The sequence below is a fragment of the Primulina tabacum genome, chromosome 9, assembly GCF_025594145.1.
Source record: "Primulina tabacum isolate GXHZ01 chromosome 9, ASM2559414v2, whole genome shotgun sequence".
Classification (NCBI taxonomy): Eukaryota; Viridiplantae; Streptophyta; class Magnoliopsida; order Lamiales; family Gesneriaceae; genus Primulina; species Primulina tabacum.
In genome coordinates, this window is record NC_134558.1 from 30,777,571 (window position 1) to 30,791,524 (window position 13,954).

Genomic DNA, 13,954 nt, shown 5'->3' on the forward strand with positions numbered 1-13,954 from the left:
GTGCTACATCAGCGTTGAATCGGTGCAACATCGGCACTAAATCTGAAAAAGAACTAAAATTACCAAATAAATGAAGATTTCATACTACAACTGAAATTTGATAATATAAATGACCAAAATCTAAAAAAAAACATATATACATATATAAAAAAAGCCGTTTTCCCAAAAACAATATTCATGTTATGGAATTATATGGAGTTATGAATAAAATGGAAGAACATTTGCTAGAGTTCTTGGATCTTAATTAAGTGTGTAAAATAAATTTTGTTTAGGGTAAGTATAGTTCTTTGTGACCGATGACCACATGTATAACATAAAATGTTTCCACTTTATTAAAGAAATCAGCCTTCTTGCTTCGAATTAATTGAAACTACATAATGTGGGATTTCATGACCATGCTTCAGACATTCGCAATCTTTCATATTTGAATTTCCATTTATGCCCTTCCCCTCGATTGTTGCTAGCGAGCCAAGCTTGCTGACAGCCTCGTCGATAGTTTTCACGCTTGAAACGATATCTGTCAGCAACGATGCCACTCCGACAATCAGTATCATTTGCGGCGAATTCGCCCATCCCTCCCAAGAATCGGATTTTAGTAAGTATTTCATGTTCTCGGACGCGATTATTAGGTTTGCGACATGGTGGTTGGGAGAGGGTGATTTGGTCATTGCATCAATGCTCCATGCTAGTTCTTTTAGAGCCTTTCCACATTCTAAATATAGAAATGAAAATGCCTCTTGAAAGGTAGCTCGTACTTCTTGTGTATCCTGTAGTAATATTAAGCTAAAAGTATATTAATTGAAACTCAATGTCGATTTTTTCGAGTTCGCCTTGTCGACATTTGTAACATTTTTCGTTAACAAAAAACTTAACCAAAAACGTATAGTTTTAAGCGTAGTAAAATATTTAAAACTAAAAAAGTTTTATAAACACATGGTTTCTAACCATATATTTATGTCACTATTTAAAAAAAAAGAAACACATGGGAACCATTAACCAAATTCAACTCTTGATGTAGTAAATTTAATTAACTAACTTTATTTGAAAATTGAACACTATTGACAACCACTTGACACTATTGACAACAACTTGACATTCTTATGGCCAGGGAAACAAGATTAATAATTCTGATTTGGCAATCTAAAGAACTTTTAGATTGGAAATCTATATTTGACTAGTGATGATAAATTCATTTTTTTAGTAGATAATTAAGTGAAATAAATATTTAAAATTATTGCTTCTCGATGAAAAAAATAGAAATTTGAGCTTAAAATCAGAAAATATTACCAAAAATTTAATTAAAGGGTGACATACACACAAATATATATACTAGCGTAAGTGCGCACACATACGATACGTGTGTATAAAATAATAATAATAATAATAATAATAATATTATTATTATTATTATTATTATTATTATTTTATTATTATTATTATTATTATTATTATTATTATTATTATATGCTCTATATAAATAATAAATTTTTATTTTTCAATAATTAGTTTAGTTATGCTTTATAAAAAAAGAAAAGAAAAAGGATTTTCTCAATTATTTGGTTTAATTATGATTTTGTATGTCTAGAGTTAGGCATGCTTATTGGATCGGTTCGACCGGGAACCAATCCGAAAAAAAAAGGAACCGGATTCAGTTTGTACGAACCGGTTCCAGAACCGATCCAAAACCGCATATAAATGGAGTGGACCAACCGGATTCGGATCCGGTTTTGGTTCGAATTTTTTAAAAAAACAATAAAAAAAAGAAAAAAAATGAAAAATGTTATATCTGTTGGCTAAAAAAATAAAAAAAATGAAAAAAATAAAATATTGACATATCCGTTGGGCAACGTTTGCCCAACAGATTTTTTTAAAATAATTGCAATTTGGCCCAAATAGCAATTATTTTTGGGGTAAAATTGTAATTTTTTTCCATCCCTATATATATGTGCTTGTTTTTCATCCCTAATTCACTCAACAATCTCATTTTATTTCTTTGCACTCAATCTCGAATGTTAATATTTTCAACACAATTGTTATTTGATATTATTCATTATACATATTTACAAAATCTATTTTCAATGGCGTGGTTTTCAAACCGCAATTTAGATTTTGGTGAAGATTTTGCCTACATTCCCCATTTTGAAGACTTTGAACCAAGTCACGAGGAAGAACATGTTGCGGAACTTCCCAACGAAAGTGGTGGGAATATTACTAATTTTAATTATATATTAAAATTTAATAAATTAGAGTTCGGAACCGGTTCAATCCGAATCAGAACCGGTTTATTAACAGTCGGAAACCGGTCTTGAGTTTGGATTGGTTCCAAGTATTTCAACTTGGAACCGGAACCGGTTCGTAATCGGTTTCGAACTCATCGGACCCAGAACCGGTAGGAAACTGGTTCAATGGAAGAGATAAGCATGCCTATTTAGAGTAATATATAAAATTAATTAAAAAATTATTTATCATATCTATAATTTGTGTGGAATGGAATATATATATGGTTAATAACTTACGTGAGTTTTGGGGTTTAGGTAGGCATTGAGGACGAGTACTTCAACTTTGCAGGCACATTGGCTCGTCAACTTTCCAATCTTCAGGTATTGTTTCCATGGATGAAAATACCTGAATTTACCATGACTTGGCTCCCACCTAGCAAAATTTTCCTTACAATAGAAAAAGTAGAAAATTATATTTTTGGCCAAGTAATCTGTATTTTTTCAATTTTGATTATGTTAATAAAAAATTTGCATTTTTAGTCATGTAACTTGTTTTTTATTTTATTTTTGGTCGTATTAAGATGATTTTACTTTTTCAGTCATGTAACTTGTATTTTTTCATTTTTGATCCTCTTTTGACCCGAGACTATCGTGCATTTCCCTCCAAAAACAGATCAAAATGAATATATATATATATATATATATATATATATATATATATATTGCAGATTCATCGTTAGTAGGACTAAAACTAGAAAAAATGCAAATTATAGCAAAATATATGAAATGAGGATTAATATACTACTACTAATTAAATATCGAATTTATTCGTAGTTCATTGAAAAAAAAGAAAGCACAAAGGATTTTGAGCTACCAGGGTTTCTAAATTGGTTTTCGAATCAAGAACATTGCTCAGGCCAGCATAAAGTGATTCTTCTTTTGTTGTATCTCCCTCCTTTGATATTGTGAAACACTTGGCTTCAAAATCTGTGAAAAACTGGAACTGATCAGCATCACAAGTAGAACAGAATCTGTTGCTACCGATGATTGTGACCCGACTACACTTACCTTTTATCATTAGGATTCACTCGAATGCAATGTAATGCAATGCAAGCAATTAAGAATAATAATTTGACAGTGTCACTGGAGAACTTGTTTCAACTTTTGAAGCTGTCATGAACCGCTTTTAATGCTATCTACCGCAGCTTTGATGCGTGATGGTTAATGAGAATCGTGAGGACATTACTTTTAGGTTACATTCAGTAACTTATATACTTATACATAGTTTTGATCTTGTTGGCGCCTTCACCATTTCATGTGGACCAAATATAGCTAGTCGATGTCGCCCATTAGATCTGGCACGAGGTCGTTAATTATGAACTCGGCGTGTTATATGCATACATAGCGCCTGATATATAAAGGCTTTTCTTCTTGAGTACAGGAGTGCTTCTATACAAATGAGCTTTTACCCAGTTCTGCAGTACTTGTAAGTCATTTTAGCCCCCACTAAAACATTTTTGAGTGTCTGACTGCATACGAAGTCATTTAAACCAGCTCAAAAGCATTTCTTTCTTATATAGTGTAGCTTTTTCCCATAACAATAAAGATTTCTAGGGGAGCTTGATAACACTATCAAAATTTAATTCTCTTGATTACAATAAGTTGGCTTCTTTCATACGATTATCACTGTTTTGACACGATGTCATCACTGATCTAGTGATCGACATATAATATCCGGCATCATATATACACGCACTCCCACAATGGGGTTATGTTGAAGCGCAAAAGAAGACGATTTTTGCAATAAGACCAAACTTTGATAACTAACATGATCAAAAGTCAAAAAAGACCGACCGATAGAATTTATAGAAAAAAAATGTATATAACGAAATTATGAGGAATATAAATCAGTACGTGTTGATATTTTTATTAAAGATTTATCAAGAATACAATTAAAATACCGAAGTATAATATACTAATATTCATGAGCTATACAGAAGGTGTACACAAACATTAAGGAAAATGAATATATATATACCTTCCATGAAATTTCCAAGATTTTCCATATCTCGAGCAACAAGTCTGTGAAGATCTTCACCAGCCCAGACAGGAAACACAATTATAGACACCGACACACAAATGGTTGCACCTATGACCACACTAAATAGCCTATCTTGAACCCATTTAACCATCTCATCCTTCTCGAAACCAGATACAGATACTAGACAAAACGTCGCCATAAATATCGTCGCCCCATAATCGTATCTAGCCTTCACTTCTGGAAAAAACCGTACATACGTAGTTGCTACAGCTGTCATGTTATGTACAAAACGTATATATCTATGAGTATACTGTATGAGATTGAAGAATGTAGGAGTAGCTAAAATTTTATGCTGATTACTGTTGGTTCTATTATAAAATAGTGTAAAATTTAGGAAAGATATACATGAAACCTAGAGCTAATTCTGTTAATCGAACGTGAAAATGTATCGGTAATGACACTTGCTTGATGCAAAAATGTACCTTGTATGAAGACTAGGGTTCCAATAGTTATGGGCTCATATGTTTTTCCAGTAAAGTCAGCCAAGTGATGTGCTGCAACACCTAGCCCACATGCTATTAGTGTACCTAAACCTCTGTTTAAAATTTTTCCAAGTGTTGCCCCTGAAATTATTAGGGTGATTCAGTTACACACACACACACATATATGAATACACAATGGTTAATATATCCTTTTTCACGGTGCAAAGTTAAGGAAGTGAGCTGTACTTATAGGTAGATAAAAAGCTTGGCTTCACGAGCTTGATTAAGATCAAGTTTGAGCTGTTTTCAAGCTATCTTATCTCTAATTTTCGGAGTTGAACTTGAGGAATATGCTTCAAAGTCATGATCTCGTCGAGCTCTTAAGAAAAGCTAAGGTTACATTTATTTTTACTTTCTTGTGTTACATAAATTGCTATCATATCTTTGAATTTTTCCATTAATAGTTAACTATTTTTATTTTACTAGTACCTAAAAAGGTTTAGTGTTTGCAAATTGTCTGTAAATTCCGAATGTTTTTAAAAAAAATCGAAGTCAAGCTCATCAATACAATGCAAATCAACTTCAAGAACGTCGGGAGATTAACACAAGCAGAATATTAATCAAGATGTAGTGCCTCATGTTCAGCTCATCTCATTATCAAATTTACTGAATTTAATGAGTTATATAACTAGCTTAACCGGAAAGAGTTGGCTAAGGGCCGTATCTCGGCCACCACCAGTGGATATCCAAGGTTTCGACGTTTTAGCTTGGGGTGGTGGTGTCAGAGCAACCAATGGAGGAAGAAAAAACTTCATCCATAAAGGTAAATAAAGGCCAGTAATTCCCTCGCAAGACCCAGCAACTCGAACTTCACCAAAATCTTCAATCACCAAGGCAACTCGTAGCTTCGGCGGTACTTACGTAGTTCTAATTTGGTTTAGGGAACTGAAAAAAAATCAAGGAAGGAAGAAGTCGAGAAAATGGATAGACTTGCATGGTCTGGAAGTATCAGTCAAGCTCAAGTCTGAATGTCAAAAGCTCAATTGTTAAGATTTCCAAAAATAAAAATAAAAATCAATATGAGGTACATGTAATGAATCACTAATCTTGAATATGCCATATTAGCAAATAGCCAACTTACCAACAGAGAATTCAAAAACGGCAACAACAGTCATCAAAGTCCACATTGAAGAAAGTACTTCAAAATCTTTGCTATAAAAAGGCTGAAAATAGCAAAACAAAGAAACCAAAGTGATTGTCAAGCCAACTTTCATTGAATGGATCACTTTTCTTGGATCTTCGTTGGCTATCTCTTTCGCTTTCGCCAAAAACTTTTCAATTTGTACCGATGGTTTCCCTGAAAAACCCTTGATCCATGGGCATCCAATCTGGAAAAAGCTTGGATTTTTCGTGTTTCCTGGTTCCATTTCCATTGTTGCATGCATAAAAATGTAACCAGGTTTGCATGAAATATTGTGTACTCATGCGTGGGATTATATATATACATGGAGAGAGAGAAAGAGAGAGAGAATTCAAACATTAAAATGGGCAGTTTTTGTGACACATGCAGATGCCAGAGATTTCAAGAAAAGCAGGGGCTGCAATAGCTTGAACTTTCGTGTGAAACTAAAATTTTGAAGCAAGACAGTTGTCTTTTCTGCTGTTTAAAATTTTATGTCTAATTTTCGTGCAATCAAAAATTACATGTTCCGGTTTAAACGAAAATTCAATTTATTACTATATGAAATCATCAAACATCGATATTTATAACCCTAACCATTAACCACCAGAGGTGAATCACTATATATAAGATCCTGTCAAAGAGATAATTAATGCAGGTTTCGGAGGCAATTTGCCTTCAAGAGTTTTGGAAAATATTAAACATAAAATAAAAAAATCAATTAAATTTTTTGACTTGTCATGAGATGTCTAAACTAGGGTTTTGTAACTTTGGATGGGATATTTGTTAATTAATTACCCACAAACTTATCCAGTATGCACCCAAATCTGTCATTATATAACTATAGAATTTTTATTTATACAACAATTTCTACAATTTTATTTGGATGATGATCTTTTTACCCATAGAGATTCACACATAAAGGTTAAAAAGGTTGATTTAGATATGCCACTTGACATTACTTTTCACGTTGTGAAGTGAAATTTTTTTTCTTGAATTTTACTAAGAATAGCCCATCAATCTGACCATATATCGTCAAAAGAATCATAGTATACATCGATTTCAAGCCAAGATTCGAGTTATAAATCATCTTTTACCCATAGCTAACCACTCAGAATCTGTACTGTATTCATGGAATATTACAAGCTCAATAGAACGTTGAAACTCTACATATCTTTCAAGAAAATGATTTAAGAGCTTAACAAGACAAGTCATCGCACCAAACATTTCCCAACAAACTGTATTTACTTCTTTGAGACGATCAAAGAGGACATAAGACCGTCTAAAAACTTTCGGGTTGAACCTCAAAACGATGTAGAGTTGTCAAAATATACAATTTTTTCGGCCAAAAAATCATTAACGTATCAAATATATATACGTACCGTGTGTCCTATAATATTTTGTATGGCTTAGATTGTAGACTTGCACGGTGCCTCCATTCATATATTTAGGTATTTTTCCGGCTGTTTTCTACATTGGGCATCAATCTGGACCTCAAATTGAGTACCATGTTCCAACCCTTGAACAGATTATGATACAATGTTAATTTTTGTAAGTTTTAATGAGGACCAGACGAAATATATACTATACATGTTTGAAAGCTTGAAGCAGGACTTATTTCTGGTTTTCCACATAAGCCAATCATGTGAGAGTCCAGCCCAAACGAAACCCCAAAGCCCAGCCCATTTAGGAATATTTTAAATTAAAAAAAAATGAAATGAAAATCCTGAATCTTCTTCTCTCTCCATCGACCGAACACTGTATACTTCTTCTTTTTCAATTTCAAATCTTCTTCCGTCGATTGTGGCCACACCGGCGATCAAAAAGTTAAAGTAAATATATATTTGAAATCCTCTCGACGAGAGCTATCCATTGATACCACTCTTGCTAGGTGAAATCGTGATTTCCGAAAACCCGACGAAAAACGCCGCCGGCTTCGCCGTTAAAATCGTCGTATTCCGCCGCTCAAAACTAAAAATTGATTGAGGGGTTTTGTTCCTTATGTCGTAAACTTCCTTTTAATACCACTTTTGCAAATTTTCGAGAACAACCCGTAGGCTTGATATTAGCCACTGTTGTTCGGATTACAAGCTACCTCGGTGCGAATTGTTGCCAACGTGAATTTAATTCAATTTCGACTCAAATAATGTATCATTATTGATTAATTATTGGGTTATTGTTGTTGGTTCCAGAATTGTGCAAGTTGGAGGTATAGTGTGGTGAACCTAGAATTTATCGCAGTCGCTTAAATATTAGTTTAGCGTCATTTAAAGCTAAAAAGAATATTTTGCGACGATAAAATAGAAATAATTGATTTTAGGTATTTTAGTCGAATATTGAGAATTTAGAAATTTAAAATGCCTAAATTGTTGAAATTGGATTTTTAGTGAATTTAAATGGTTCTGAAATTTTTATATGATGATAAGACCATTTAAATTAATATTCAGGTGATTTGTCTGAGTTGGCATTTACCGGACTTTCTTGAGGATTTAAGATATTTTGTGGTAAATTAAAGTCAGTTGAGGTACGCATGAACTGTTTTATTATGACGTCTATATGATGTGAAATGACGTTAAGTACTTTGTAATGAGTTGTGGCGTGCCTTATGTGTTTCTGTGAATACGTGATTGCATTCACGCATTTATTTGAGTTGATACTATTGTGGCATAGCATTTCGAGCCTTGACTCCTTTGATTGCTATTGATATTGATCTATCGAGTTGTTGCGTCATCGATGGAGTGGGTGGGTAGGATTAGCACTCCTGGTGACTTGCATGAGGGCTGAGCGGGTCGCTCCCGTACCCTCGATGCTACGTGCATGGATGAGCGGCGGCATGATATTACGTTGCTGCAGTCCTGGCACGGGTGGCCACTGTTCTTGTTGCTGATGCTTTTCATTTGGACTCCGCTTTGGTATCCATTATTTTGTTGTTACCGACACGCATTGCATTGCATTTCATTGCATTTTACTTGATTTTATTTCATGTCAGTTATATTTGTCGTAATATTACTGGTTCGTCGTACTGGGGCCCGACCCCTCGTTTCTTTTTATGCTGTGGTTGTTTTTGATGCCATAGCAGGTTATCCAGGAGGATTTGACGCGTCTGGTGGAGCGTCAGGTAGTGGTGCCCAATCGTCGAGTCATGGTTGAGAGTTCCCAGATATATATATACTATATTATGGAGTTATACATTTACCAGGGAGATGCCCCGTGTAGCTGTACTGTTATTTTTACGATGTTTTGTATTGATAGTTGTGTGATCGAGCCTTGCCGGCTCTATATGTGTTTAGTCCTGGCCAGTGCGGCTATAGGGTTGTGAATTGATGTTATGACTTTATTTCGAGTATATAAATGTTGTTTGTGTGGTTTGAAAATTTTTGGGATGTCCTACTTACGGGAAGGTCATGTCGAAATTTCTATTGGCCCAAAAGGAAAATTTTTAATCGCTTTCGCTGTTTACATTAATAAATTCTGGTTGTTTTGTCATTAATGATTAATCAGGAGCACGGGCCCCCACAAATCATTTTCAAGAATGGAGTAATTATTAGGGTTTTGTTTGTCTGATAATATTCCCATTATTGTAATAAAATGTATTGAAATGGATCTATCCTGGGCAGTTTTATCAAGAAATATGGAACTATTTCATTGCTTCGTTACAGATTAGTTCAGCACTCTACTATCAACCCTTTCGTCATGAAATCTTTAGTTGGAGGAACTATTGTTTTCTATATCGGTAGGAAAAATAGTGAAAGTTGAGTTTTAGTCTTGTACATTCCGTTTCTTTGTTTTTAGTTATAATATTTCTGTAACACCCGGATTTTTCTATAGGAATTTCGTAAAAAAATAATTGGGAAACATAGATTTAAGGCTTTATTTATTTTTTTTTTTTTGGAATTCTAGAATTATTTAGGAATTCAATTTGTGGAAAGATAGGAATTTTAAACTTTTGCATGAAAAACTTATTTACGAGCTTTAGGATTTTTGAGCATCAAATTATTTGTATATGAGTAGGTCTCTTGTGAAACGGTCTCACGGATCTTTATCTGTGAACGGGTCAACCCTACTGATATTCACAATAAAAAGTAATACTCTTAGCATAAAAAGTAATATTTTTTCATGGATGACCCAAATAAGAGATATGTCTCACAAATACGACCCGTGAGACCGCCTTTCACAAGTTGTTGCCTTTGTATATTATGGAAAAATATTGGACTTCATATTGGATTTAAAATTTTATAATGTTATTGAGAATTTAGATTAATTATATATATATTTCCTAGAATTTTGATATTAGTCTTTACGAATCTAAATTCGATTTTAGGAATATTAAGAAATTACGTTGCAGCTCGTTATCTTTGGTAAAATTAAATTTTATAAATTTTCGAATAAAAATTATGGGTTTAATTTTAGAATATTATATTTGGGGATTTAAGTAATTTTGTAACTACAGGCTTGTAATTTAGTTTAGGGCCGAACTTAGAGTTCGAGTTAAAATAAAATTTTGAAATCAGTTTTTAGTACAAAATATATTTTTATGCATCCAATGTCATTTTAATTTAGCAAAATGAAAAAAGAAAAAGAAAAAAGAGGACAAATCTGAAACACCGGACCGTGATACTATATTTGAAAGCAAGGATTTGGAGGGATTTGCGATAACTTAGATTTGTAAATCTTGATTTTAACCGTTTGGTTGGATTCTAAGGGATTTAACGATTTAACAGGATTCCATTGTGTATAAACAAATCTTCTCAAAATTAGTCGGCTTTGAAGGGATTTGGATTTGAATAAATCTAAATAAAAAAATCATAAAAATCAATGGAGAGAAAATCTTGCCCAAGCACTAGTCTTTGATTCTAGAACATTCACAGCCCTTTTGGCCACCTGCGTCACCAGAAATCGAAGCAAAACCGTTGTTCCTGCTGGGAGCGATAGGACAACATGAGCTTTGAATTTCCATCCTTTGTTTTAGAAGTTCCTTCGATCATTTGCATCTCCATTTTGACATTTTAATTTCTAAAAATTGTTTCAACCTCTTTTGGATATTATTTATTTGGTATCGACTCTCCTACTGGCACATATGGCAGTAGGATGAAAAAGTTAGTTGTTGCACTTTATTTTTTTATGTATATTTTAACTGTATGTAATATAAGTTTTATTCTACTCACATGAACCACATAGAATATCGGCGACAAATAAGCAATATACGGTGGATTTAGTAGTTTCGGGAAAAAAAAAGATCGAAATTTTGAATGCACGCCCAAGAGCATGTTGTCTACAAGTAGTATTAATCAATGAGTCCAAATATCGTATCCATAGGGAAACTAAGGTAATTAATTACAATTCCACTATAATATATTTTTGTTTTTGTTTTTGTTTTTTTAAATTATTTTATCCTTAGATGATGATTTTTATATGTTTAAATTAAATAGTCGAGATGAAAGGATTCACTATTGGTATTTAAATAAAGTTGAAATAAATAAACATAATTAGAATCCACTTAATAAAATGGTTCTAATATATTAAATAATCATTATTTATATTATTGTTATATATTATTCTCTTATTAATATATCATATAAACCAAAACTTATAAATGTTGTCAATTATTTATTGAGCTATATATTTATAAACACCAAATCGACGTAACTACTTTAAATGGTTGGTAATATCAAACTCATATTTAAATGGTATCAAGAGTTTAATATTATGATAATATTTATATATAGTAAATCAAACTAATCTACTTTAAATTGTTGATAATATTAAACTAATATTTAAGCGGTGTCAAGTATTTGGTGTAACATATAGCATCAATAAATCAAAAATTCACACTTATAAGTAGGGAATAAAAAATGTTTAAATAAAAGAAACTATATATAACATAAATAATAAATAATAATTAAATATTATTAATTTATTATCATACCAAGAGTGTTATCTTTTCATCTCGACTTTGGAAGATTAGCTACTCATGATGGAAATGAAGAACTTGGAATCAATACTTAACATGATAATTTTATTAAAATAAAGAAATAAAGAGAGAAAAACTATGAACTCAAAGTTTTATTCATAAAATGAGAGATGATTTCCTTCATCACAATACACTCCTATTTATAAGCAAGTTTTGGGAGACAAAAGAAAATAAAATATTATTTTTTTATATATAATTGGTACAATTTTTTCTTCATGAACACTTCATCTTTAACAATCTTGTCAACGAATTTTGTTAAGAAATTATTATTACCCCAAAGTTTTAGTGATTGACAAAATTAAAACAGCACCTAACTGTTTTAGAAAACAGCTGCAATATTCCTTGTATTATAGGAACCATTTCAACTGCTTGGTCTTCGACCGCTTAATCTTCAAACCGCCCACTCTTCAACCATCAGAAAGCAGAAGAGCGTCAAAGAAGAATTCTAACCAGATGTTCCTAGACAGATTTCGACTGTTACATTAAAGAGCTATTAATGGTTTTGCACCGCTACAAGTCAATCATATCTTGCACGAGTCCCGATAAAGATCTGCATTAATGTCACTATCCTAGAATAGAAATATTGCTTATACATCCTGATGTTAATATCAGTTGCCACAAAAGGAATGCTCAGCAGCGACTCTTCAAGGAACGAGATTCAAAGATGTGCAAGCAAAGAGAACATTAAATGCTTTATTGAAAAACATTTAATGTAGTTGCAGGTGATAGTGACACATCATTCCAACGCTATAGGTTTACGTTATGTATCTTTTCCGACCGTTGGGATGATAGATTATAAAAGAAGATTTGAAGAATGCAAATATAAGTCGATCAATGTTAAGCTTTCCAACCACACGATTGACATACTACTGAAGCTTGCATACTCAAAGATCTGAGCGCACTTAAAGTTCATATACTTCATCGCTCATTAAGTACGCACTAAGCAGAAAGATATCTAATCATTCAAGGATCTATTTCATGCTACTCAAAACATACAGTGTTCTTTTATTAGTAACATTTTGGTTATTTGATTAATTGTATTGTCTAGTGAACCGAGGGTTCTTAAAATCCAGAAGTGTACAATGATCATTAAGAGTTCGAAAATAAGTCCTGATTGGAGGGAGTTGTTGTAAAAAGTTTGTAAATCCAAATTCTTTTAGTGCAATCCTTTCTAAAGAGAAAGAAGGGGTGATGTAGGAGTTTTTAATCTCCGAACATCCATAAAATCATGCGTCCTTACTTTTCGCTGCACTTGAAGCTATCATTAGAAATTTTAAACCGTTTTCCGCACTTGTCAAGTGGTTCATATTTATAATCATTCAAGAGAAACTTTCAACCGCCTAAAAATGTTTGAAAGCCAATTTTAAAAAGCATATATTTTTAAAGAGATTATTCACTCCCCCTCTAAACTATTTCCCGATCCTAACAGATTTGGTTCTTCCATTTAAAACAAATGTTGTTCATAATTGAGTTTTCTAAATTGTGGTAACATTTTATATTTTTTTATCAAGTATTTTGACAGGTCTGTCAAAATACTCAAGCTTGGTAAAACTGTAATTTCATTGATACCACTTTCACTTGTTGCTCAATTTAACCTCAATTGTGAGAAGAATTTTATCCCAAGCTTTTCATCAATATTGTGGATATTGAAATCAAATTTATACAGGTTTAAGGATCATCTCATTCTCATTTTTCAATCCAAAGTTCTGTTTTTTTTTTCCGAACCTGTAAAAATAACAAAAATAATACAATTATAAAACACATATATTTTATACAAGTTATTATTAAAATTAAATATTTAATACACTTTAAACTATAAAATATTTAATAAATATACATTTTTTATATTAATCACATGACTAAAACGAAAAATAGGACAACTTGTAGAACTACAATTACGATTTTCCCGCCACTTTTATCTGTTTTTTACTTAGATAAGTTTTTTAAATTGTCTTAGATCCTAAATTTATTTTGAAGAGTTAAAGAAATTTTAATAGGTCAAGATAATAAGTTTTCAAGTGACAATGTAACTTGATTTATTCACGAAGATATTGTCAACTT

At 32.2% G+C, this 13,954-nt stretch overlaps 1 protein-coding gene across 1 annotated transcript; it reads right to left on the reverse strand.

The window, feature by feature from the left end:
• Positions 1–249: 249 nt before the first annotated feature.
• On the reverse strand, positions 250–6,195 carry LOC142556548 (aluminum-activated malate transporter 2-like). The gene is made up of 6 exons (XM_075668009.1): positions 5,884–6,195; positions 4,743–4,883; positions 4,258–4,530; positions 3,094–3,206; positions 2,517–2,666; positions 250–767 (listed from the first exon to the last, which is right to left on the reverse strand). Exons 1-6 carry the CDS (start codon positions 6,185–6,187, stop codon positions 342–344), a joined length of 1,407 nt encoding a protein of 468 aa, XP_075524124.1. The 5' UTR covers positions 6,188–6,195; the 3' UTR covers positions 250–341.
• Positions 6,196–13,954: the final 7,759 nt, after the last annotated feature.

What these genes read in the sequence shown, in the direction of transcription:
- LOC142556548 (XM_075668009.1), bottom strand. Translation starts at nt 6,187, where the DNA reads ATGCATGCAACAATGGAAATGGAACCAGGAAACACGAAAAATCCAAGC. An exon ending in TCTTGGAAATTTCATGGAAG is followed by an intron (nt 3,207 to 4,257) that starts GTATATATATAT and finishes AGTTTTTCACAG; the next exon opens with ATTTTGAAGCCAAGTGTTTC. An exon ending in AAACCAATTTAGAAACCCTG is followed by an intron (nt 2,667 to 3,093) that starts GTAGCTCAAAAT and finishes TTCTATTGTAAG; the next exon opens with GAAAATTTTGCTAGGTGGGA.